The sequence below is a fragment of the Lampetra fluviatilis genome, chromosome 3, assembly GCF_964198595.1.
Source record: "Lampetra fluviatilis chromosome 3, kcLamFluv1.1, whole genome shotgun sequence".
In the NCBI taxonomy this organism is placed as follows: domain Eukaryota; kingdom Metazoa; phylum Chordata; class Hyperoartia; order Petromyzontiformes; family Petromyzontidae; genus Lampetra; species Lampetra fluviatilis.
In genome coordinates, this window is record NC_136277.1 from 34555141 (window position 1) to 34582523 (window position 27383).

The window sequence follows — 27383 nt, forward strand, 5'->3', positions numbered from 1 at the left end:
ACCAAGGTGCTATGCTTCTCACCAGGACTCAAGCAGGAAGTTATTTCCCACCAATTATATTCATTAAATAATCATCAAATAGAGCAAGTCAAGATCTATAAGTGTCTTGGGGTCATCTTTGATTCAAAATTGAATTTTCAAGATCACATTGATTATATTGGTAAAAAGACAAAATAAAAAAATGTTTTTCTGTATCGACACAAGCACTGCTTCCCCCCTATGTTCCGCTTGGAATTGATAACAGCTACCATACTCCTCTACTTGATTACTGTGACATCGTATACAAATCAGCCCCAAGTACTGTACTGAAGAAGCTTGACTCAATGTATCACTCGGCCTCAAGATTTGTATTGAACGACCCATATAAGACCCACCACTGCGATCTCTACATTGGGTCAAACTTAACGTCTCTTAATGATCGACGGCTTGTGCATCAGATCTTATTTCTTCACGATGTACTTACAAAAAAATCAGCAGACTACCTGCTGGATCTCCTCTCTGTTTCGAAGAACGAATGTGACCTCAGGTCTTCGCTCATTCACCAGCTTCACATTCCCTATTGCCGTACAAATACTGGAGGAAGGGACTTTGCTATTGATGCCCCCAGGGTCTGGAATGCTATCGCCAGTTCACTCCAAACTGCTGTAGAGTAGTTGTACACCCCTAGCTGCCACTGCTATGCAGAATGGCCTAAAATAAAATGTATCGTTCCGGATGGCCGCTGCAAAGTAGGATCTTGTGTTTTGATTATAGTGTGCTGATCTTAAAGGTGTATTGAAATGTTTTTATACCGCTACTGATGCTCCTGCTGTTATGGAGTGACTCATGCAGCCAGCTATGGCTGCAAAGTTTGATCGTACATGTTATGTATATCATTTATTGTTAATTTGAATCACAGTTCCTATGATCACTGTTACATTGTTTTTATAGCTTTATTTTGGTGATTTTAAAAACTTTTGGTTTAGCCATATTTGTTTGTTGTAGTACAGAGTTAGACTGATAACTTTAATCTATATTGTCTTATGGTTGTTATTGTTTGACTTGCATCCCACTGGGATTTTTGCACACAGCGTTGATATACGGTGCTTTTTCTGGAAGACTTTGCTGCTTTTCCTGGAATCTTCTGTTGCGTGTAATCACTTTAAGATGTTTCTTGTTCATGTTTTTGTTTGTTGCGGTTGCAACCGAGTCAAGAGCCGCATTGCTCACACGGTTATAACAAATAAATGAAATGAAACTGAAATGAAATGAAACTTTGACCGTGCTTCGATCACGCTGGTGAACGCGGGGAGTAGATACGTGGGGGCATAGAGACGTACGGTACAACAATGAGTGTGCCTGCACTGCCCCCATCCACGCAGCAGCAGCGGCCCCAACAGGGCTACCACTTTAACGTCACAACGGGTTAACTCGACCCCACCCGGGTCACTACGTAGCCGCGTCAGGACGGTCACTTGTCCCTGACCCACGGAGCCTCAAAGTCAGAGGTCACAACCGGGTACCCGATACCCGTACCCTACCCGATACCTGGCTACCCGTACCCGGCCAGGTACGGGTACCCGTTTGCGACCCTGGTGCGGCCGGGTACGGGTACGGGTAAGGAATCAAAACCCGTTTGCGACCTCTGCTCAAAGTACAGTCTCAGAGCGACAGAGCACGGGGAGGTCACTCCTCGAGACGGCCGCCATCGCTCCGGCCCCATCCTCTCGAGCGTGGCCTCGCTCCGCCTCTGGCCACGCCCCCTTATCGAACTCTCCCGAAGGAACCGGGGCCAGCGCCACGTGTCCCTCAAGCCCCCTTTTCGGGCCCCCTTGCTACCCCGTGCAGTTCACGTGCCTTCTCTCCCCTTCTACGGAACCATACCCTCTAGGGCCCGCTTCCCTGCCATAGGGGCCGTCCATAAATGACGTCACGCGATTTTTGACTATTTTGACCCCCCCCCCCACATCATTACACGGCGTCACAAAAAGTCAGACAACCCTCAAATATGACGTCACAAAGCTCTGCCATGCTTCAAATCGCTTTAAACTATTGTCATTGTAGTGCGTGTTTAATGTGCCGCTGCACTTTGATGTTGTAGGAGAAAACATTTATTAAAAAATGTATTTAATTAAGTAGAACGTGTTGTCTATATTTATTTAAAGTTGCGCATTTTGATGTGGCGTCACATTTCTCACCCCCCCCCCCCCTCGTCACACATCGTCACAAATGTCTGACGACCCCCCTCCCCCCCTAGGTGCGTAACGCCATTTATGGACGGCCCCATACCTCCGCCGGTGCCAGAGAGAGATACGAGACCTAAGCAGTTACCTGCTCGTGAACCTAGATGGCGTACACGCCATAGAGACTCCATTTACATCGCTACATATGCGAGCACGTGGAGGGCCGTACGAGTGAGATAACCACGGTTGATACCTATGAATGTACCTCTTATTTCTTAATGCGTTAAACTATCTGTTGGACCTACTCCTAAAATACTTAATTTCCGTAGAACGTTGGCAAACGTGTGGCTTTGGTCACGCTCTCGAAGGGACGGGGTCACGCGCTGAACAGGACGATCCTACCCAGGCAGGGGCCGTGAGAATTCTTTCCAGCGATGTTTTGGCACCGAGGGCTCGCATCGGAGTCCCAGAACGGCACGGGATGCCGACGAGCTTAGCCGCGTCTCACAACGAAACTGATGGCTGGGCGCGTGGCGACCTCGCCGTGAAATCTCTGACCAACGTTCGCATGCGAGGATGTGCATGGTTTCTTTGGTTTGTATTCCGTTGTTTTATTCAATTTCGCATGGAGACAGCAAGATGTTCATGAGCTCAATGCCTGCTGGCCACGAGAAGGCTTCAGGAGGCAGTTGGTGTAGATTGCGTTAATATAAATGCGTCGTTAAACTCGCCACCACCCGACACAGCCAAATAGGAAGGTTTGTCACGTAAACAGAACGTGACAATTGGTTACTAGTACAGCACACCGGTGTGTTGGGAATTAAACCCACAACATGTTCTAGAATTGTAAATGTTGTGGGTTTATTCTTGAACACACCGGTGTACTACACTATTAAATAATTGGCATGCTGTGTTTACGTGACAAACCTTACTGATTGGGTGTGTCGGGTGGTGGCAGGTTTAATTGCAAATTTATACGCGTTATAACCCAAAACACTTCTTATAATAATATTGGTCGCGATGGCCAACGTGTTAAACGGAGTTTGTGTAGTTTTGCTGTTCCTCGTCCTCCGCAGACTCCAGTGGATACGGTCCATGGTGTGGGTTGCATGCCCACAATCGCACTGCTGGGGTTTGACTCTCATGTTTTTTTTTATCTCCTGACGCTGAGAATGAAATTTATCAGCTAGTTGACCAAATCAGCCGGGTGCCTTCTTTGATCAGAGCGCTTGACTAAAAATTGGCTCAGCCTTATCATCCCATCCGAGTTTATAGAATTGGTACCACTTAGAAGGAAGCCATTAGTAATCCTATTGGTAAACTGCCCCCTGCCATAGGAATGTGGAAATGCTAGCACTGGCATGGCTACATTTCCTTCCCCAGTGCCGATGTTTATACAACCCACCTGGTAGTCATGTATGGCTGAGTAGACCTGTAAGAGAAAATATCCCCTATATAGCCTTGAAAAGACTGTTTGGGAAAATGGTGTTAGCGAGCACCTATTATGGTATCCACACATACACCCGCAAACACCCACCACACGCCCGCCACCCGCGCACACAATTCACCATCCCTACGCTGCCCTTTGATTAATTCCACGCGTCGATGGGAGTATACTTAGCCCCACGGCAGCTCGTCCAGGAACTAAGTTTAGAGACGACACGCGGGCAGTCACCTGCACCAGACGCATCACTCGGACTCAACATCAATCAAAGGTTAACAAGCTTGCAAGCCAGGCCACCGAGGGAGCCTCGTCTATTCCGTCATGCAGAGTGTGGACAATCGACGAGAGTATCCATACCTCGGGTATTTATTGAAGGTGGGACGGGGATTAAAATTATCAAAGAAAAGAGAGCAGTTTTTGAAAAATAAAATATATAAACATGTGACTAAGAAAAGGAAGAAAGATTGTAAAAATCGTGTATAACGTGTTACGGATTAAAAAAAAAGACATGGGGATTGAAAAATAAATTAAGCAAAAGCTGAAAAGTGTGCAAACAAGCGCGGAGAGATGCAGCCTTGGAATGACACTGGGAGACAGGCAGAGAGCGACAGGCAGAGGGATACACGGATCGGAGAACGCGAGCAAGTTGGACACGAGAAGGAGGAGCCGGGGCCGGTGGTGACGGCAGGATGGTGCGAGGGCCTCGTACTGCCACTGATGCTAGTCGTCTTCCAGGAATTGAACTCGGGTCATGAAGGTTCATATTCAACCGTGAAAACAATGACTGTAGATGTCTATGTTAAAATAGATGGGCTGATCACCACCAGCAAGTTCTTGTCGCGTGATCTTGCCTGGGTGATGAAATACGATATGGAAATGTACAAAAATATTCGCTGCCTGGTCAGGCCCCCACATTATTACCACGTGGTTATGGGGGCTCGTCTGCAGCGGAGAACACCGCTGGAGCTGCGCCACCGCTCCCCCTCCCCATGTCGCCGACGCGCCCCGCCCCCCTCAATTCCCGCGTCTCCCACCCCATTCCCTCCCTCCCACCCTTTGTCCGTACGCCAATTTCCCCCCCCACCGTCCATCCCCGTGTCTCTCACCCCGTGCCTCGTACCCATTGCTCGCACCCCCCCCCCAACCGCCCTCCCGCCCCCCTAGCCTCGACCAAAGGGCGCTCAGGGAGAGGCCCCGCGACCCCGGGAACGGCGCCAGGACCATGCGCATCCATCGGCGCGCGCCACTCCACCTCGGACCGACGCCGCGAGAGATCAAGACATGTGCTCCCCACGGCAGCTCCACGCTCCGACGGGCCTGGCGGCCCGGATCAAGGCATCGAACCCGATCGTGAGGGAGGCTCTGGCTGAGTTCCTCGGCACGTTCGTGCTCATCGTGAGTATTGCAGAAGCGCCGCGCTCTCGGGGAGTGGAGGCGGCGGGTCGATCATTAACGCAGCCGCCGCGCCTCCGACCGTCGTCACCGGCGTTGCCCCCCGATTGGCGTGGCGCGCGGGGACTGCCCCGCTCCGACCACAGTGCACAAACGCCGTTCGTTATTTATTTGGAAAAGCGGCGATATCACGGACTATTTATTATACAGCTTTATCATTGGCCCGTGATACAGTTGGCAAGCACATTCTATCTTCGGGACTGTCAGCACTGAGCAACGTGGCTTTTAGAGCGAGTGGGGGGTGGGTTTGCGGTATGGAAGATAGCTCCGGAATTATAGCCGAGCAGTTCTGGTGAAAATGTTCAGCGATTCTATCTCGTCGGAATCAAAGGGACTTCTCTGAAAACACATTACCCTCGTAGTTTGAAGATGATCACTCCAGGAATTGCTACACCGAGACTATCATCTTCTCATACCAGCTCACACCTTATCGTTACCATGCCCGTCATCGTTGCTTCTCTTCATCTCATTATTATTTTTCCGAGCACACGAATTGCAAGTCCAGTGTAATCTCCGTCGTGTTATCTCCGTTTCATGTTCGTGTTTGATCTGCTGTTAAGTTTAATGCTCTTCTCGTCTTGCTGCCCACGATGAGGGGGCTTCGGCAGAGAGACTTCGTGTCGTGTCGCTGTTCCTCCCCCCCCTCCGTTGAAGGAGCGCAGACTACCACAGCGGGTTTACTGTGCGGTCCAGAGTTTGGGTCGCATGGCCAGAATCGCACTCCTGTGGCTTTAATTTCCCATTTACGAAGGAGATGTGTGCATTGTCCTCTTGGTGTTCTCATGCGGTTGATGGTTCCACCGGCGTCTTCGATAAGGAGGAATGGCAAAGCCCAGGGGTGGTGCGGTGATATTTGGGTCCCAAATGCGGCTTTTATTCTTTATCATTGAGCACTGCGCGGATTAAGAGCGGGTGCAGTAAACCTGCACACGTGTCAGTGTTGACATAATTAATACTTGTGTAGTAACGCTTATGACTCGTTCACACCGGAGTTGGAGGCACACTTGTTTATTTAACACCACACGTTGTGACATACACACTGAGGGGGTATCGGCCCCCTCACCCGTCTATCTGAGGACACACCTCTAGGCTAACCCTAGCCTGCCTCTGAGTCCTCCTCTAATGGGCTAGGGGAGGCTATCTTGGCCCGACACTGGTCAGTCGGGCCCGGTACCCAGAGTCCAGACCAGCACTGGCTCTGGCTCTGGTACCACGCCACTGGCTCGAGCCTGCGCGGTCCTGACAAGGACGGCGTGCCAGGGGGAGACCAGGGCTCTATCTAGGACGTCTTCCGTCTTCTCTTCTTAGCTAACACAACACTCCCGAGCCCTTCGATACATTCCCCTTTTATACCCAACCCCTCCCTGAGGGGTGGGGCCCCGGGGGATCATAATGACCGAATCGACCCCCCAGGGTGTCTGGCGCGGACGTCGCAGAGGGCACCTGCTCGTGCACACATGTAGCCCCGCCTACTGTGTTTGTTTACCATAGGCTGCCATGCATAACGGGCTCTCTCTCTAACACCCCTACATCACTCCCCCCCGCATAGCATGCAGCCGTCCCGGCTGCCAACATACAAAAATTTGACAATAAAGGTGCCTTCACCCCCTGACCGCGCGTGTGCCTCACTATTTTTGAACAATAACAGGAACCAGAACAAGAACGCAACAGCAAGATGAGAAAACAACCCGTCGCACCCCCCCCGAATAAATACGAATTCCGTAAAAAAAACAGCCTATATACAATCAGCAGGGAACCCACCACGCACACACAACACACGGTGAAGCCAACATATGTACATCCGAGGAGTGGGGAACACACCACCCACACAACATCCAATGAACACAACAGCTATGTACACATTTTCCGGCCTCACAACAGTTTGCGCATTTTAGCGCGCGTCCTTGCAGCGGGCCCCTCACACGGGGTAACCGCGCGTGGCGGACCATCAGGTGGCAATTGTCCGTCTTGGGGTGAGCATTTATCCGACTCCGCATGACCCTCGGTATCCGCAGGAGGGGTGATTGGGCGTGAGCCCGTCACTCCTGATGCACCTGAAGGTGGCACAGCCGGCAAGGCATTAGGTGAGAGCGACGGAGACGGACCCAGCGAGTCGGCCGACCCCCCACATGCTTGGCCACGCGCGTGTGAAGTGTGATTGTGTACCGCAGAGAAGGGTTTTAACCTAGAGGGGTGCACGAACCATCGCCGCTTCCCCCACTTGATGCGCACGCACTGCGGTCGTAACACCTCCACCACTTCCACAGGGCCCCGCCACGGCCGCACCAGTTTAGAGGAGGTTGCCAGTGGCACCTGGGGGCAGTGCAGCCATGCCTTGTCCCCCGGCTTCCACTGCAGCATGTGCGCTCGACTCAATCTGAGGCGCTCATTCGCCTTCTGACGGAGGTCAGAGTTTTGCATTGCAGCATCCCGTGCCTCGGTCAATTTGTCCAGATTAAATTTAACGTGGTCAGCCAGATTAGTTTTTCCCTGCGGCACGGGGATCTGCAACTGGGCACGAACAGGCGGGTCTGGTTCTCGGCCGTACATGAGGTAAAAGGGAGAAAACCCCGTAGCTGCATGGGGTGCCATCCGGTACGCCGCCAAGACCCCCTGAATTTGTAGGTCCCAATCCGTTTGCGAGTCCGAAACTTGTTGTGATAACATGGACGTGATGGTGCGATGCAACCGTTCGACCATCCCGTCAGTTTGTGGGTGATATGGGGAGGTCCGAATTTTCTTTGTGCCCAGGAGATCACAGACTTGTCTGAGTAGTTTACCGGAAAAATTTCTGCCCTGGTCGGTCAGCAGCCTCTCCGGAGCACCTTTGTCCAGGACATAACCCTGAACAAAGGCCTCCACGATGGCTGCTGCCGACTGGTTGGCCAGAGGCCAGGCCATAGGCCAGCGTGTAAAATACTCGACACCAGTCAACAAATATCTATTCCCCCTGGGGGTGGCGGGGAATGGTCCCAAAATGTCCAGAGCGACCAGCTCGTTTATCCTGGACACTTTGATCGATTGCAAGGGCGGGTTAGACTCCCGTGCCGGCGGTTTGCGTTGTGCACATCGAGGGCATGATCCCAACAAATCCCCAACATCCCTCGTCATGCCAGGCCAATAAAAATCAAGTTGCAGCAAGGCGAGAGTCTTTTGGGTCCCCAGGTGTAGGAGGCGCTCATGAGCGGCCCATACCACCCTGCCCCGCAACCCAGTAGGGACCACCAGCCGATGTCGACGCGACTTCCCGTCCCAATGCATCAGCAGGCCTTGGCACATTTCCCATGCGTCGGAACCACCTCTTTTTCCCCCCGCCGCACCGCCAACGCGACGTCGCCACCCGAGGAGGGACACATCCTCCATCTGGAGGCGCCCCCAGTCAATGACGGGCAACCCCAACAGGGAATCTTTGCCCTGTTGTTCGATCGAATTAGTAACTACTGTATCGTCGTCGTTGGCGGCCGCCAAGACAGGAACCGATGTGTCCCCTGGAGGTCTGCAACGTCCAGACCCCAGGAGGCATGCACACTCGGAGGTGGTTGGCAAGCGCGACAGAGCGTCCGCGTTGGTGTGGCGAACGCCCTTACGGTATGTGGTTTGGAAATCGTAATCCTGGAGGACCTCCAACCATCGGGACAATTGTCCCGATGGCTGTTGAACCCTCAGGGCGTACTGCAGTGCCGCATGATCTGTGCGGACGGTGAAATGCCGACCGTACAGATATGGGCGATACTGTTGGATGAAATGGACAATTGCCAACAGTTCCCTACGGGTGACACAATATCGTTGCTCCGCTGGAGACAACACCCGACTGCCGTACGCAACCACACGTTCCACGCCGTCAACCACCTGGGAGAGCACGCCCCCAATACCCGTGTTGCTCGCATCGGTGTCGAGCAAGAATGGTTTTGAAAAATCAGGGTAAATCAGGGGAGGAGCGTTTACCAAAGCGTCCCGAAGGGAGCAAAAAGCAGCTTCCTCCTCCTGACCCCAGCAGAACCGAACCCCTTTTGATGTTAAAGCGTGTAGGGGTTTTGCTATAGTCGCAAAATTAGCGACGAAGCGTCTATAATACGACGCAAACCCAATAAAACTCCTAACCTCTCCCACTGAGGTGGGAGTCGGCCAGGAGCTTACACACTGCGTTTTGGCGGGATCGGTAGAAATACCTGAGCGTCCCACGATGTGCCCCAAATAACGCACCGACTCGCGTAACAAATGGCATTTTTGGGGCTTAAATTTCAAATTAGCAGCCCGCATCTTTAGGAAAACCGCCCGCAACCTCTGGAGATGTTCATCAAAAGTTTTGCCAAAGACAATAACGTCATCCAAATAAATCAGGCACGACTCCCATTGCAATCCAGCCAAAACCAATTCCATCAACCGCTGGAAAGTTGCCGGCGCTGAGTGTAAGCCCATCGGCAACCGGTTGAATTGAAACAGGCCGTGCGGAGTACGGAAAGCAGTTTTAGGCTTTGAATCATCGTCCAGAGGAAGCTGCCAGAATCCCGAAAGTAAGTCCAATGTGGAGAAGAATCGCGCTCCCGCCAAGGCGTCAAGCGATTCGTCCATCCGTGGGAGCGGGTATGCGTCGGCAACCGTAATTTTATTAAGGCGCCGAAAGTCAACGCAAAACCGCAACGAACCGTCCTGCTTCTTAACCAGGACGATCGGCGCTCCCCAAGGGCTGTTGGAGGGAGAAATGATGTCGGCGGCTAGCATGTCATCAACAGCCGATTTGACATGGTCCTTTTCGGCGGGACTCAACCGAAAAGGATTCTGGCGTATTGGCGCGCTGTCACCCGTATCAATATGGTGACGCAGCAGATTAGTGCAGCCCAAATCGTATTTATCCCGACTGAAAACGTCGGAAAATTCCCTTAGTAGTGTCTTAAGACGTTGACGCTCTAAATTTGACAGGTCCGTCGATCCCGCACAAAGCGCCTCGAGCCACCCTTCATCGCTGTCCGAACGTGGTCGCGGTGCAGGGACAGCGCCGACATGACTCGCGACGGGTTCCTCACAGGGCACCGGCGTTGCGTGAGCAAGCACGGTCCCCTGTGGGACCACCACCGTCTGCGAGCCCACATTGAGGACCGCGATGAAGGGTTCTCCTTCCCCTCTCACTATGGTCTGGGCCGGGAGTAAATCAGGTCCACTGACCCCGGCCCTAGACGGTCCCAACAGAACCCCTTGAGCCCCAATGCCCTTAGCGAAGGGCCGCCGAAGTTTCAAAGGAATCAACATTTGCGCCCCCGGAGGAACGCGCACCGTTCTATCTACGAACGCCGGCACCGTCGCGAACGCCGTCCGGCTCGTAGCGGGGGATGGCAGAAACGCCATGCGTCGGCCCGATGGGAGCTCAATGCATCCCTGGTCGATTAATATCCTAATCGGCATTTTGGCCAGGAAGTCCGTCCCCAGCAGGCACGGAACCGCCAGCGAGGAGGAAACAAAAATCGGCCCAGACAATTTAATATCCCCGACACAAATTTGGGCACGAATTTGTCCGATGATGCCAAGTGAACCCCCGTTAGCAGCAAAGAATGGCACGTTAACAGGCATCAAAGGACGGCTTTGGGCAGGGAGAATGTTATAAATCAACTCCGAAATAATGGTCGCCGATGCTCCTGTATCGACCAGGATGCGCACCTCGACCCCATCGATGTGGCCCACAACGGCCGACGACCCTGACGACGCGGCTACAACCCGATGGGCCAACACGGACCACTGGCTGGGTTCAATCTGAGTACCCAGAGCGGTGCGTGTTGGTGCCATGGTACGCGATATTGGCCCCCCCTTCGCTGCGGTGTTTGAGTGTGTGACGGGCGTGTGCGTGGGCCAAGCATGAGGGGTGCCGCGACTCGCCGGATTATGATGGTGGAGCTTGTGACGAGGGCCGGCGTCCCGTTGAGGTGTCGTCCTGCGCTGCCCAGGAGAGCGGCACCCCGAGGCGACGTGGCCCCGGATGCCGCAGTTGTAACAGCGTGGAAGCGCTGGTGACGACGATGGATGTTGTAGACGGCTTGAACCGGCCCGGTCCTCCCGTACTCCCGCTCCATGCTGCCGTTGATGGTCGATGGCGCAAACCTCTTCCGCCGGGAGGGTGGCTGCAGCGACGGCACGCCCGCTCGCCGCCTTGCTGGCCTTCCGTCGTTGAGAGGACAGGTTTGCGTGGAGAAGACGGGCCGCTTGGAGGGAGCACATCTCTGCATCGTCCTGTGCGACAATGACGATGTCTAAGTCGTCCGCCAGCAAAAGTATCTTCTCTGTCACCATGGCGTCGACACCCTCGTCATCCATTCGTGGAAAGGCCTCCTTCGCCAGTGCCAGGAGGCTTGTGCGGTACGCCAGGGGCGACTCCTTCGTCCCCCGCTGGCGATCGTAAAAGAGTTGGCGACAGTCCGATGGTGGACCATATACCGCCGACAGCACCTGCATCGCCTTCCGCAGCGTGGAGCGCCTCTCCTTCGAAGCCGATGTTAGAGTGGCGAGGGCGTCGCTGTCGAGAAGTGCTGGCAGCGCGCGGAGAGCCTCGGCGTCTGTCCACTGTGCCATCTCCTGGTGAGCGAGGAAGCGCCGCTGGAAGCCGCCCCAGTCGCCATCCTCGCCCACAAATTCCTTGAGTGGAGGTAGCCGCTGATGTAAGGCAGCGGCTGCAGAGGAAGAACGCACTCCCTCGTCCGCCTCACTCAAGTCAGCGTCGGCACGAACCAGCGATGGCATCGCCGGTCGCACCCGTGGTGACGTTCCGCCCGTTGGTGGTGACGCGGCAGGTACTGTACTCCCGCCGTTGGACGCGATGCTTAGAGCGGCCACGCCCTCAACAGCAGCTGCGGCGATGGCGGGAGTTTCAAAATGTTGCTCCGTGTAAATGGCGGGAAGGCGCTGTGATCGTCGGCTGCCGTTGCCCCGTGGCGGTCCCGCAACCCCCAGCTGCGTGATGGTGTCGAGCATGGCGGCTGCGGCGTACAGCAGCTCGGTCAGCTTCGCGTGCGCCTCCCTCAGCCCCTCCATCGACGGCTCCCCTTCCTCCAGCTGCTGTGGCGTGGATGCGCCCAGCCCCGGCTGGTCGATGGCATCTTCAGCCGTCTCGGGCCCTCCGACTGCAGTGGTGTCTTCTGCCTCTGGTACCCCGACTCGAGTCGTCCGGCGTGTATCCATGTTCGTACTTTGTTTCACTTCTGACGCCAGATGTAGTAACGCTTATGACTCGTTCACACCGGAGTTGGAGGCACACTTGTTTATTTAACACCACACGTTGTGACATACACACTGAGGGGGTATCGGCCCCCTCACCCGTCTATCTGAGGACACACCTCTAGGCTAACCCTAGCCTGCCTCTGAGTCCTCCTCTAATGGGCTAGGGGAGGCTATCTTGGCCCGACACTGGTCAGTCGGGCCCGGTACCCAGAGTCCAGACCAGCACTGGCTCTGGCTCTGGTACCACGCCACTGGCTCGAGCCTGCGCGGTCCTGATAAGGACGGCGTGCCAGGGGGAGACCAGGGCTCTATCTAGGACGTCTTCCGTCTTCTCTTCTTAGCTAACACAACACTCCCGAGCCCTTCGATACATTCCCCTTTTATACCCAACCCCTCCCTGAGGGGTGGGGCCCCGGGGGATCATAATGACCGAATCGACCCCCCAGGGTGTCTGGCGCGGACGTCGCAGAGGGCACCTGCTCGTGCACACATGTGAAGTATAGGAAAATGACGGCAGGAAACTCCTTGACGGGAACACACTTCTTTTATTAAATCTTGACTCGTAACAATACAACGCGTGGCCTCTCTTCTTCACAATGCGCTTCTCTTGACTCTGGATTCTGTGCTGCCGGCTCTCTGTGCCTCGTGTAGACTCCGCGCCTCGGCTACACTCTCCACTCGCCTCGTGTAGACTTTGCATCTCTCTCTCTGGCTACACCATATGCATACTCGGCTCGTGTAGACCTTCCTCTCTCGCTGGCTACACCGTATGCATACTCGGCTCGTGTAGACCGTTCTCTCTCGCTGGCTACACACTATACATTACTCAGCTCGTGTAGACCGTTCTCTCTCGCTGGCTACACACTATACATTACTCAGCTCGTGTAGACCGTTCTCTCTCGCTGGCTACACACTATACATTACTCAGCTCGTGTAGACCGTTCTCTCTCTCTCTCTCCATTACTCTCCTCTACTCTCCATTACTCTCCTCTCCGGGCTCTATCTCTGCACCTTCGTCTTCATTCTTAGATGGTTCCACTTCCGCCCCTGCTCCTCTGTGCATCACCTTATATACCCCTTCTTCCCGGGAGACGGAGCGGATGCGGACCTCAACGTCGGCACCGCTCCTCAGTTACCCAATCCCCACGCGCTATCCCTACGATCCGGTTCCGCTCAGCGCGTGTTTCCACTCCCCCACCAATCACACCGCGCTGCTACCCGATCACTCCCTCTGGGCGCGTCACCGGCACACAGCCAATCAGCAGCACTACCCCCACCCGCGCACTGACGCCTGCTCCTCCCCGTCAGCGCGCGTCACCACACACACACCCGTACATACGCGCTGGCACCCGACATATACACCCAGCGCGTATCACCACTACATCACCCCCTCCCACATAGCTCGCAGCCGGCCCGGCTGCTAACAACAACCAACCGCGACGATAAAACGACAACCAACATTAAAAAAAAAACCCCGAAACCCCCCGAGTGTGCCCCGTAACATAACACAACACCAACAACAACAAGAATAACTATGTACAGATTGACAATGAACCCGAAAAGTCAACAACACGATACGAGCAAATTCGAAACGAACGCGCCCCACGTCCCTGCGACTACACGCAGTGACGAGGCGCTCCAACTGCCCCGACTCCTCACGAGGCAGGTCATGCAAAGTAGCACGACCTGGCGCGAGTCCGTCTGGCTGGTCCATCGTATGGGGCGGGACACTGACGACCGTCCGGCGGTTCCGGCTGCTCCAGACGGCGCGGAACGGGCCTGAAAGGGCCGGCCCCGCCGCGGAGATCCGGCCGCCGGTGATCGGCAGCTGTCAGTTCCGAGACACCTGGGAGCAGATCAGGCGAAAATACGTGTGGATCAGGCAGAGACATTTCCCCCTCTGGGTCGCCGGTCACGTCACACGCCCGGCCATCACGACACAAGGGGAGGCCATATGGAGGCGAGAACGGTTTCAGTCGGGAGGGGTGAACGTACCACCGGCGCTTTCCCCACTTTATCTGAACGCACTGGGGCCGTGCAACGCGCACGACCTCCACGGGTCCCCTCCACGGTCTCAACAATTTAGGCGACGTAGCCAAGGGTGCCTGAGGGCAATGCAGCCAGGCCCTGTCACCTGGTTTCCATTCGTGCATGGACACCTTCCGTGCCCGCAACCGTTCATTAGCAATTTGGCGAGCCCGCGAATTAAGCCGCGCGGCCTCCCTCGCCTCTGTCAGCTTGTGAATATTAAACTTAATATGTTCTGCCAAATTAGAATTAGTTCGTGGAGCGGACAGGCCAAGTTGCGTTTCTATTGGCGGGTCAGCTTCCCGACCGTACATCAAATAGAATGGGGAAAACCCCGTAGCTGCATGGGGGGCCATTCTATACGCGGCAAGGACTCCCGGGACCTGCAGGTCCCAATCTACATGTGCCTCGCACACCTGCTGGCACAGCATGGAAGTCAAGGTTTTGTGGAGTCTCTCCACCATCCCGTCAGTCTGCGGGTGGTACGGGGAGGTACGCACCTTCTTGGTACCCAACAGATCGCACACCTCTTGCAACAATTTACTCGAAAAATTTTTACCTTGGTCGGTCAGCAGGCGTTCGGGAGCCCCCTTGTCCAGGACATAGCCCTGGACGAAGGCATCCGTCACAGCCGCTGCCAACTGGTTAGCGAGAGGCCACGCCATAGGCCATCGGGTAAAGTATTCGACCCCCACTAACAAATATTTATTCCCTCTCGGCGTGACTGGGAAGGGCCCCAAAATATCGAGTGCAACGAGCTCGTTGGTACGCGAGACCTGAATAGATTGCAGCGGTGGATTAGCTGCCACGGCCGGTGGTTTACGCCTGGCGCACTCAACGCACCCCTTCAGAATATGCACCACATCACTTCCCATTCCCGGCCAGTAATAGTCACGCTGAAGCAGGGCAAGCGTCTTGTTAACTCCCAAGTGCAAGAGGCGTTCGTGTGCCGCCAAGACAACCCTCCCCCTCACAGCGGAAGGCACCACGAGTGCGTTCCGCCGGGACAAACTGTCCCATTTCAATAACACGCCCCGCTCAAGTACATAGGAGCCGGTACGCTCCTGGTCCCCCTCGGGACCCCCAACCTTGCGGCGCAATGCTAGCAGCGAGCTGTCCGCCATCTGGAGGCGGCCCCATTCGCTGAGCGACAGCGAGAGCAGCGAGTCCCGACCCTGAGAGGCAGTGGAATCATCCCCGATCGGTGCGCCCGCTGTCGCAGCCAGTGCCCCCATCTCCCCCGCAAGCGTCGGTTTACAGCGCGCCGATCCCGACAAACACGCGCATTCATCACAAGGCAACAACCGCGACAAGCAATCGGCATTCGTGTGTCGCAACCCCTTACGGTACGTAGTCGTAAACTGATAGTCCTGGAGGACTTCCAACCAACGCGACAACTGGCCCGAGGGCTGGGCGACCCTCAATGAATACTGTAGCGCCGCGTGGTCCGTTCGGACTGTAAAGTGACGACCATAAAGATATGGCCTAAACTGCTGCACAAAAAAAACAATGGCAAGCAGCTCGCGACGGGTGACACAGTAGCGCTGCTCCGCCGGTGACAACACCCTACTACCGTAGGCGACAACTCTTTCGACACCCCCAACGACTTGGGATAGCACCCCCCCAATGCCCGTGTTGCTAGCATCCGTGTCCAGCAAAAAGGGACTGGCAAAATCGGGATAACACAAGGGTGGGGCACCCACCAAGGCGTCCCGGAGGGAGCGAAACGCGGCCTCCTCCTCCGGTCCCCATTTGAACTTCACTCCCTTCGCCGTTAGAGCGTGCAAGGGTTTTGCAATAGTGGCGAAGTGCTCAACGAACCGCCGATAATAAGAAGCAAACCCGATGAAACTACGCACGTCGGAAACGGACGTAGGTGTCGGCCACGAACCGACACAATCCGTCTTCGCGGGATCGGTGGAGATCCCCGAAGAATCGACAATGTGACCCAAGTATCTAACGGACCTACGAAGGAGGTGACATTTGGCCGGTTTAAATTTCAACTTAGCCGATCGCATTCGCAAGAACACCCCTCTCAATCGCCGGAGGTGTTCCTCAAACGTTTTACTGAAAACAATGACATCGTCCATATAAATCAAGCATGTATCCCACTGCAAGCCCGACAAAACCAGCTCCATAAGTCGCTGAAACGTCGCTGGAGAGGAGTGAAGCCCCATGGGTAACCGGTTAAACTGGAACAGCCCCCCTGGAGTCCGAAATGCTGTCTTAGGTTTCGACTCTTCGTCGAGCGGCAACTGCCAAAACCCCGATAACAAATCAAGAGTCGAAAAATATCGCGCACCAGACAATGCATCGAGGGACTCATCCATCCTGGGGAGCGGATACGCGTCAGCCACAGAGATCTTATTCAGGCGACGGAAATCAACGCAGAATCGCAGGGACCCGTCCTGCTTCTTAACCAGCACAATAGGCGCTCCCCACGGGCTAGAGGAGGGCGAAATAATATCGGCTTCTAGCATATCGTTAACAGCCGACTGAACATGTTCCTTCTCCACGGGACTCAGTCGGAAGGGATTTAGCCTGACCGGCGCCGCATCGCCCGTTTCAATGTGATGGTGCAACAAATCCGTGCACCCAATGTCATACTTATGTTTACTGAATACATCAGAGAATTCAATGAGCAACTCGCGCAGCGCACCCAACTGCGCCGCCGACAAATCGTCCGAGGCGGCACATAACGAATGGACCCACTCAAGGTCTTCCCTTGGCTCAACGTTCCCCGCGGGGCTCGAGCCCACCTGCGCAACCAACCCATCATCCCCAGGGACCTGCGCCGCGTGAGCCAGCACGGTGCCCTGCGGAATGACAGCTGGTCGCGACCCCGCGTTCAAAACCATCACAAACGGATCCCTGTCAGCCCGCACCAAAGTGTGAGCCACCGATAAATCAAGACCCCCGACAGCCTTGTTAGAAGGACCCAAAAGCATACTCTGTCCCGAAGCCTCCCTCACCCATGGTTTCCGCAACCGGAGGGGAATCAACATCTGTGAACCCGGGGGCACTTGCACTGTCTGCGTCGCCACCGCTTGTATCGTAGCGCACGCCGTCCGAATGTCAGTAGGGCCCGTCAAAAATGAAATCCGGCGACCCGATGGCAGTTCAATGCATCGTTGATCGATAAGAATTTTAATGGGCATTTTAGCCAAAAAGTCAGTGCCCAAAAGACACGGAACTGCCAAAGAAGACGAAACGAAAACGGGTCCCGACAATTTGATATCTCCAATGCAAATGGACGCCCTAACCTGACCGATAATGCCCAACGATCCCCCATTAGCGGCGTAAAATGGCACATCCACTGGAAGCAGCGGACGACATTGGACCGGAAGAATATTATAAATGAGGTCCGATATAATAGTTGCCGATGCCCCCGTGTCCACTAACACCCTAATCTCAACCCCATCAATAGATCCCGTAACAACGGACGAACCCGCCGAAGCAGCCACAATTCTATGCCCCAATTCCGCCCATTCAATGTCTCCCTGGTCCCGGCCGAACCCCCCTCGCCGAACCGAATCCCCGAACCTTAACCGGCCCTCCTCCGCCGCAACGCGGCGTCCCATGTGTGCCGAATAAACAGGCCGAGCGTGTGAGGTGCCGCGACTTGCCGGGGATTGTAGAGATGACTTGGGCTCTCGGTCGTCGTCCAGCCGAGCTCCCATGGCGCGCTGCCGCGGAGCGCGGCACCCGGACGCCACGTGGCCCCGGAGGCCGCAGTTATAGCACGTGACGAGGGTCGGAGTAGATCTTGGTTGCTCCGACTTTCGGCCCGATCGCAGAGGCGACCGGGCCCCCGGCCTCCAGTCCCCTGGTCGTCCCGTGGCGAACGCCTCCTCTCGTGGGCTGACGACTTGGGGTTCGGCGACCACCAAACCCGGGGCTGCGACGACAGCAGCGTTGCAACCAACGCCTTGCTTCCGTTGTAGGGCCTCGTGCGCTTGAATACTCGTGGCGACTCTCAAAGAAGAAATATCAATCTCGTCAGCTGTGTTGATAGGGACCCCCAGGTCCTGCGCCAACTTGAGCAGCTGCTCCAAAACCATCGCGTCTTGGCCCTCCTCGTCCATCCGAGGGAACGCAGCATCAGCAAGAGCCAGCAACGCCGTGCGATAGGCCAGCGCGGTCTCCGTGGCCGCTTTCCGTCTTGCGTAGAACTGATGGCGGCACGTAGAGGGAGGCCCGTAGACCCTGGCCAACAACCCCAGCGCATCCTTCAGCGTGGAGCGGTCCGACTTCCGTGCAGCCCTGAAGGCCGCGAGCGCATCGTCGTCCAGCATGGCGGGCAATGCCCGCAGCGCCGTAGCATCGGACCACGCTGACATCTCTTGATGGGCCAAAAACCTTCGCTGAAATTGGCCCCAGTCTCCGCCTTCCGCCTTGAAGGCTGACAACGTGGGCAGGCGCTGCTGAAAAATGAAGTCATCCGCCTCGTGGTTCCTCTCCGCCTGTCCGTCGGTGTCTAAGATGGCGGCTCCAGCAGCAGACGTAAGATGGCGGACCCCCTCGCGCGCTGATGACGTCGATGCGCGCGCTTGGGAACCCACCACCACGTGGCGCTCGCCGTTCCCGCCAAAAGTAGGCCCAGGCGCAATGGCGGGAATCCCCCATTCGTTTTGGCGGGAATCTGCGGGGCGACCTTGTAAAATGTCCCCCACCGTCCCCGCTCCTCCCGACGAGCTGATCTCCGCCAAGATGGACGCGGCGGCGAGCAGCAGCTCCGCCAGTCGGGAGTGCGCCTCACGAAGCCCGGCGTCTGTCCCCGGTCGCTCGGCCGGCGCCGTCGACGGACCCTGCAGCGTGGGCAAGTCCTCTTCCTCACCCCCCGCCACCAGCGGCCCCGAGTCGTCCAGGTCTTCCTCGCGGTCAATCCCGTGGGTCCTACGGGTCTTCCTCGTCTCCATACTTGGAAGCCCGTTTCACTTCTGACGCCAGATGAAGTATTGGAAAATGACGGCAGGAAACTCCTTGACGGGAACACACTTCTTTTATTAAATCTTGACTCGTAACAATACAACGCGTGGCCTCTCTTCTTCACAATGCGCTTCTCTTGACTCTGGATTCTGTGCTGCCGGCTCTCTGTGCCTCGTGTAGACTCCGCGCCTCGGCTACACTCTCCACTCGCCTCGTGTAGACTTTGCATCTCTCTCTCTGGCTACACCATATGCATACTCGGCTCGTGTAGACCTTCCTCTCTCGCTGGCTACACCGTATGCATACTCGGCTCGTGTAGACCGTTCTCTCTCGCTGGCTACACACTATACATTACTCAGCTCGTGTAGACCGTTCTCTCTCGCTGGCTACACACTATACATTACTCAGCTCGTGTAGACCGTTCTCTCTCGCTGGCTACACACTATACATTACTCAGCTCGTGTAGACCGTTCTCTCTCTCTCTCTCCATTACTCTCCTCTACTCTCCATTACTCTCCTCTCCGGGCTCTATCTCTGCACCTTCGTCTTCATTCTTAGATGGTTCCACTTCCGCCCCTGCTCCTCTGTGCATCACCTTATATACCCCTTCTTCCCGGGAGACGGAGCGGATGCGGACCTCAACGTCGGCACCGCTCCTCCGTTACCCAATCCCCACGCGCTATCCCTACGATCCGGTTCCGCTCAGCGCGTGTTTCCACTCCCCCACCAATCACACCGCGCTGCTACCCGATCACTCCCTCTGGGCGCGTCACCGGCACACAGCCAATCAGCAGCACTACCCCCACCCGCGCACTGACGCCTGCTCCTCCCCGTCAGCGCGCGTCACCACACACACACCCGTACATACGCGCTGGCACCCGACATATACACCCAGCGCGTATCACCACTACACATGTAGCCCCGCCTACTGTGTTTGTTTACCATAGGCTGCCATGCATAACGGGCTCTCTCTCTAACACCCCTACACTTGTGTAAATGTGTGCGTTTGAGTATCTGCGGCAATGTGCATCTGCATTTATCAGTGTGTGTGAATATGTGTATGAATGTGTGTCTGTGTGTTTGCCAGTATGTATGTTTGTGAAAGTACGTCTGTGTGTTTGTCGATATGTAACTGTGTGTGAATCTGTGGCTGCTTGCCAACGTGTCTATCTGTGCGTTGGTCTATGAACCCGGTGACCCGAGTTCCATTCCCGCTTAACCAACATAAGTGACGAATATCTGAACCGGTCTTGGGCCTCCCCTAGGTCGACTCAGCTTTAATTGAGTACCTGGTGCGGTGTGTAAACATGGGCATTGGCCAGCCACTTCTTCATGCGCCATACTCACAACACTTTTCCAAACAGTCTGTCAAGGGCTACACGGGGATCTTTGTCTTTTTGTTGGCCACAGTATTTCACAAACTGCACTATGATACCAGTTCACTGGGGTTCAATTTCACGCAACGGATTGCATCAGTGGCAAGCAATATCGGAAACCGGTCTTGGGACCCAATCTTGACTCGGCCTTAAATGATGTACGTTGATCTTCTTTCGCAACGTGCGTAGTCAACCGCGCTAATCGGAGGTGCAGGGGAAGGACAACAAACTAAACACGAATAACAATTTGAAAGAAATTAGTTTTCAATGTAGATGATTTAAAAGTGCATAGCTCCAGTGGAATCCTGGTGCATTAAACAAATCCTCCACTCCCCGCTTGCACTCGAATCTCCTGGCCGCACCACCATTCAACACATCACGGATGAACATCACAGGCGCAGTGACCTGCTATCACACACACGCCACGCGCATGAAAACAACAACAACCATTCGCCACGAATTGGCGGCGACGTCACCACAGCGCTTGTGCCAGGCTAGGTGCACTTTGAGGTCACGTGAAAGTGTCGAGGGCTCGTTGGCAGGAGGTCACACGGCCAGGCCGAGGTGCCACGGGTTGACTGAGTCGGAGCGGCAGATGCACCACCTGCGGAGCTGCCTCCTGTACCAACGTGCTGCGCTTTAATCACCCGGCATGACAACAAAGACACACGCACACGCCAAATCTTCTTCTTCCTCCTCTTTCGTATGGCCAAGTGAAGTTGGCAGCGTCACGCGGTTGTCGAGGTCATCAAGACATTCATCCATTGAAGAGTCCCCGCTGTAGGGGCGCGGTGGATGTCGGTGATTGTTGCTCACGAACCCGGCGGCGCGCGGGGTCACGCGAGCCGTGGCATGGCTCTGGTGACCGCAGAAGTCGCGCTGCCTTCTTCTCGTCTTCATTGTCCATCCACGGCTGAGGCGTCTGCCGCGTCTGCCGCGTGCTGTTCTTGTAGTGGTTCGGGGCTCGCCACCGTTCCCTGGATCGGTCACGCACGCGCCCAGTGATAGCGCAGAACCAGATGCAGAGTTTGCTGGTCCACCTAGTCTGGCACCACACAATCGGTGGCGGCTAAGGGCACTTCATCGCCCAAGTGCGTGTAAGGGTGCTCGTGCTCCACTGAGTGTGTGCGTGTCTGCGTGGTTGTGCCTGCGTGCGTATGAGTGAATCCGTCCGTGCGCTTGGAGAGTCGTTTGCACGCGCGCGCGTGTCTCTGTGTGCTGATTTAACGACCTTTCTGCTGGCGTTGTGGGCAGCAGAGGGAAGTGCAGAAAACATCCATTATGTTCCCCACTCATCCGTGTGCTCCCTACCTCCGCCGACTCGCAATGGCCGGTGCGGTGAGGTGTGGTGAAATAACCCCGTGGCCTGCAGAAGCGTGGGGAGGCCCTCGTCCAGCAGTTGATTGGCAAAGGGATGTGCACGTCAAGTGCTGGGGTATGCCCGTGTGCGCGTGGCAAAGTGTTCCTGTATGCGGGTGCGTTGTTGTGTGTGTGTGTTGTTCTATGTCGACCTAGGGGGGGTTCAAGACCGGTTTAGTTATTCATTGTTGGTGTTGGGCATGGCCGAGGTGGCGTGTTAACGGTGTGGTTGTGCCTGGCGCAGCGGGTATACATCAGCACTGGGGAGACTGCGGCGGCTGGGCGTGATGCCGTCTGCACTACCGGCCCCTCTGCGACGCGAGCCTTCATAGGTGCTCGCCAACGGCGCCAGCCACAGCGCTCCGCACGGCGAAGCGTTCATTTCCGTGTTCTTTCTGTGGCGCGTTCTGCCAGGTGTTCGGATGTGGCTCCGTGGCTCAGGTGGAGCTGAGCCACAACTCCGCCGGAGAGACTCTCACCATCAACCTCGCCTTCGCATTTGGGGTGGTCATGGGCGCTTACCTGTCCTGGGGCATCTCAGGTGAGCGGAGGACTTAGAGGGCACTTCAGCTGAGTTGCGATGGTTACGGTGCGATGGTCAAGGAGGAGCGATGCTGTGATGGTGACGGTGTGCTGGTGGTGTGTGCTGGCTGGCAGGTGCACACCTGAACCCCGCCGTCTCGTTCTCCATGTCGCTGATCGGACGCTTTCACTGGTGGAAGCTGCCCATTTTCTGCCTCGCGCAGTTCCTGGGCGCGTTCACAGCGGCCGCCACCGTCTACGGCCTCTACCACGGTAACCACAGCAACCGCAAGGACAAGCGGAGCTGGCGAGCCTCCACTCGACAGCCCCTTGTGGCCTCCTTGACGACTCTGACCTCGAGGACTCTGACCTTGACGACTCTGACCCAATAAGGTCATTTGCTAGTTGTTTAATAAATGTATGTTTTTAGAACCTGGAATAAACCCACTACACGTATCAGGGAAAATTTCCGCATGACCCACTTGCTGTGCTGCCATCTCTTGGTCACCCCGCAGCCCAGCGGGTTCGGGAAGTCTCACAACTTTGCGTGATCCACGCGACCATTGCCCGCTAGATCGCCAACTCTCCACGCCCGGCTGGCTCACCCCCCAATCCCCCCCCCCCCCGTTCCTCCACAGAGGCCCTCATGGCGTTCAACGGTGGGAACCTGACGGTGACCGGCCCCGGTGCCACGGCCGCGATCTTCGCCACCTATCCCTCGGAACACCTGTCCATCGCCGGTGGCTTCCTTGACCAGGTGAGGGCGCGGCAGGCGGCGGGCAAGGGGAGGCCGCTAAACATGCGGGTCGAGCCTGCGTGTTCAGCTGAGAGCTCAGCTTCGAGAGTGACCCTGGGAAACCAAGACGACAAAAGCAACATGAGTCAAATAGAGAGCCGGTGTTGCTCTCTCGCAAGTAACCCAAGGCCCCTTGGGTTACTTGCGAGTCTCTGCAACTGGAGTAGAAACGTGTCCAGGTAAAGGTTCAAGTTGAGGTGGCCGGGTGGGTCAGAGATCAGAGCAGCACTGAGCTGGCACTGCTCAGATCCTCGGTTTGACTCCAGGCTTTAGCCACCACCCGTGATTAAACTGTGTTCTCAAGCGTAGCTAGTTGATGGTCCCAGCCCGGTCACCAATGTCTGCACAAAATACCCGCAGTTAATTGGGCAAACTGCCAGGTCTCAGAGTTAATAACATCTGTTTAACTGTCACGTGATGAACATTTTGTCGGGAGCAGGGTGAGTGGGAGAGTGCTGCCCCCTACTATGTGAACCAGATGACACGCAAAGAAATCTCAGAGGTAGCTCTGCGGTGTCCGCTTCCGTGGGCCATTCTCCAGCACGAAGAGGTGGAGGGGGGGGATTGCACCACTGCGCGGGAGTTCGTTGCGTGACAAAGTGCGGCCATCTCACCGCCCTGCCCCCGACCCCTGCAGGTGCTGGGCACGGCGCTCCTCCTGCTGTGCGTGATGGCGCTGCTGGACCCCAAGAACAACGCGGTGCCGCGCGGCCTCGAGCCACTGCTCGTGGGGCTCGTGGTGCTCGTCATCGGCCTCTCCATGGGCTTCAACGCCGGCTATGCCATCAACCCCGCGCGCGACCTCGGCCCCCGCGTCTTCACCGCCATGGTCGGATACGGCAGCGAAGTGTTCACGTACGTGGAGCGCACGGCGGTCGGCGATCACGTGCCGGGGGACACACGGGGCAGGGAGACACGAAGCGGGGAGACACCAGGCAAGGAGACACCAGGCAGGGAGACACCAGGCAGACAGAGAGTAGGGTGGCCAAGGATGTGTGTTTTGTGAATGGATTTGAGCTGCTCTAGCTCGCGTGTGGCAATGCCCGTCTCTGTTGGGTGCCCTGAACGAGTGGTGGAAACTCCATGTTCACATTCCAAGGAGCCAGAATTTCCGCGGCAACCACTGTAAATATTTCACTAAGATGTGTAATTTTCTCAATAATGTAGAGATGATGGGTAGAGTTGACATCAGCATGGAAAGCGTGGAATTTGAGATATTTTTGAGAGGGACCTGTTTGGGATTTATGGCCAATACCTGATTCAGTATTTAACATTTTTTTGCTCTGGAGATCCTCTGCGGTTGAGGGTGCAGTTGATTTTTGTTGAGCGAGGTGAGAAGATTTTCATGAACCTCCAGGATGAGTCGGCCTCATGCTCACCTGGTCACCAGAATGACAAAAACAAAAAAACAAATACAGTTATAGCAATGAAGCAAATAGAAATCAGAGTAAAAATCGATCACATTGCACAAACATAAATCAATATTAAATAATGCATTCCCTGGAGTGAAGATCGGCTCCGGTGGGCTATATTTAGAGTCATCATAGCTACGGTGGCGATTGAGTGGCCTCTCTCTTGAGCTACCTCGTGTCTTTGGTTACGAACGTGGCAATAGTCATTTCTGTTTTCCAGTGGTAGGGTCAGCCAGCTTTCAAGAGATACAATAAACGCTCAACACATCCGTCAACAGCACTGCGGCCTTAAAAGTGAAAATGTATAAAAGGCACCATTCGCCAAAACGTCGCCTATTATATATTTTTCATTTTAAAGCCACACACACAGACACAGTGTTGTTCTTGACGAGCGTGTTGAGTTTTGTGTTATACGTGCTTTGTGCACCACTGCCTACGCAGCAGTAGCAGCGCCACTAGGTTATCTGCCAAGAGACGATTACATGGGCCCTCCTTTGCCAGTACCAAAATATGAGAAAAGGTTTTTCCCCTTTTATCTGGCAACAAAACAGCGGTTACACCTGTTTTGTTGCCAGATTAAAGGGGAAAAACTATTCTCAGACGATGACATCTTCGGTGAATGGCATGGCTTCATATTGCGCTTCAGGCGACCCCCATTCTTGCGGCAGAGAATGAACCTGGCTGGGGGACTCCAAATCGGCTTCGCAAACGTCGCATTTCTCTCGGAGGTGGCGGCGCACGAGCGTGAGCACGGCCACTTGTCGGTGCCACCCGTGGTGCCGCCGGCTCCGAGTTGACCCAGCGGGCGGGCGTTGTGCGCGTTTGTCTCCGCGTGTGCGTGCAGGACGGGCCCCCACTGGTGGTGGGTTCCCGTGGTGGCCCCCCTCGTGGGGGGCCCGCTGGGCACAATGTGCTACATATTCTTCGTGGACCTGCACCACCCCGCCCCGCCGGAGCTGTCCACCGGCAAAGCCAAGCCGCTGGTGAACAGCGACAGCGACCACCCCAAGGCCAACTACGCCGTGGCGGTGAAGATGGAGCAGCAGGCATAGCCGGGCATGCGGGTGGACCCTCTGCCCACCCAATCTACCTGGAGGCGATCAGGTGTAACCGGAGGTCACCAGGTGTACCTAGAGGTCACCAGGTGTACCCGGAGGTCACCAGGTGTACCTGGAGGTCACCAGGTGTACCTGGAGGTCACCAGGTGTACCCGGAGATCACCAGGTGTACCTGGAGGTCACCAGGTTTACCCAGAGGTCACCAGGTGTACCCGGAGGTCGCCAGGTCTACCTGGAGGTCACCAAGTGTACCTGGAGGTCACCAGCATACAAGTAGCATAAAACACCGTAGATTTTTGTTTTTACTGTCACATATTCAGCTTTAAATGACAACGTGTAAATATTCCACTCCGGGTGTTTTCAACAGCCGCCCACTGGTGTCCCCGTGGAGATTCGCCGGGCCCCATGAGTGGACGTGGTCACCACACACAAGCGCAAGCGCTGCCATTTTATAATCACGAATTCGTCCTGATTCATGGCTCTATTTCAATGCACATTGTAGGCGAAACGCAAAAAACATACAGCCCCCTTACGACGAGAATGTTTTGTTTGTATTATCGCAATTTCCAGAGTGTATATTTTCTTAAGACGCGATTTAAACTGGATAAATTAGACTTTTCTTAAATAAATGATTGTGTACATAAGCATGATGCTGATGAGGATGGGTCTTCTGTTTTCGTGAAGACAACTGATGAGTGTTTAGTCCCAGTGCCGGGGTTCATCTGTGTTGACCGAACGACACACACGTTCAAAACACCCCAACCCCCCTTCCCCCCCCCCCCGTTCCCGTGCCTATATAAAGCCACAACAGCAGATCATTCTTTCTCACCTGATGACGGACGCTCGTGTTGCAACCGAAACGTCGTGTTCTTTATTATTTTTTCTATCTACGTGACTTTACCGAAAGAACCAGAGAGTATGAAGACACACACACACACGCTTGGAACAACAACAACAACAAGCGCCATTCGCCACTAAGTGGCGGTGACGTCACCACGACGCTTGTACCAGGCTATGTGCACCTTGAGGCCACGTGAAGTGTCGAACGCCCGCTGGCAGGAGGTCACGGGGCAGACCCAGCAGGTGCCACGGGTCGACTGACTGAGACGACTGGCTGATGCACCACCTGTGCCCCCTACTGTGCCAACTTGCTGTGCTTTAGCTACCCGGCGCTCCAATCGTTGTTGTGAGCGTCGCTCCTCCGCCCTCCGTTGTTGTTGGAAGGCGACTGCCTCCAACTGCCCAGTAGCGTCCTTCACGAGCCTCCTCCACTGAGGCCGATCTTGACACCGCTGGTACCAGTCATCGGCAAGTCCACTCAGCTCCACGTCCTCCTGTACCACATCACTCCATCTCTTCTCTAGCCCGTGCCGCGCCCGTTTAGCCCCCTCGATCCGGCCGAACAAAAGCTGTTTAGGCATGCGGTGGCTGGGCATGCGGGCTACATGACCCAGCTCACCGATGGGACTTTGTCCACATCTTTCAAGGATTTGTGAGCTCCTCACACAATCCAGCCTGGTTAAACCCAGGATGGATCGTAGGCAGGCCAGCCTAAATGTTTATAACCGGTGAAGATGTTCCATTAGGGGTGTCCACGTTTTGCAAGCGTAGAGAATGGAGGGAATGACCGTGGCCGAAACGA

At 55.3% G+C, this 27383-nt stretch overlaps 1 protein-coding gene across 1 annotated transcript; it reads left to right on the forward strand.

The window, feature by feature from the left end:
* The first annotated feature begins 4750 nt into the window (after window positions 1-4750).
* On the forward strand, window positions 4751-26385 carry LOC144949900 (aquaporin-3-like). The gene is made up of 6 exons (XM_078879887.1): window positions 4751-5001; window positions 22368-22494; window positions 22611-22748; window positions 23114-23232; window positions 23909-24126; window positions 25528-26385. Exons 1-6 carry the CDS (start codon window positions 4888-4890, stop codon window positions 25733-25735), a joined length of 924 nt encoding a protein of 307 aa, XP_078736013.1. The 5' UTR covers window positions 4751-4887; the 3' UTR covers window positions 25736-26385.
* Window positions 26386-27383: the final 998 nt, after the last annotated feature.

Coding starts and splice junctions, on each gene's coding strand:
- LOC144949900 (XM_078879887.1), top strand. CDS start 4,888: ATGTGCTCCCCACGGCAGCTCCACGCTCCGACGGGCCTGGCGGCCCGG. Junction 5,002..22,367: donor TCGGCACGTTCGTGCTCATC/GTGAGTATTGCA, acceptor GCGTTCTGCCAG/GTGTTCGGATGTGGCTCCGT. Junction 22,495..22,610: donor CCTGTCCTGGGGCATCTCAG/GTGAGCGGAGGA, acceptor GCTGGCTGGCAG/GTGCACACCTGAACCCCGCC.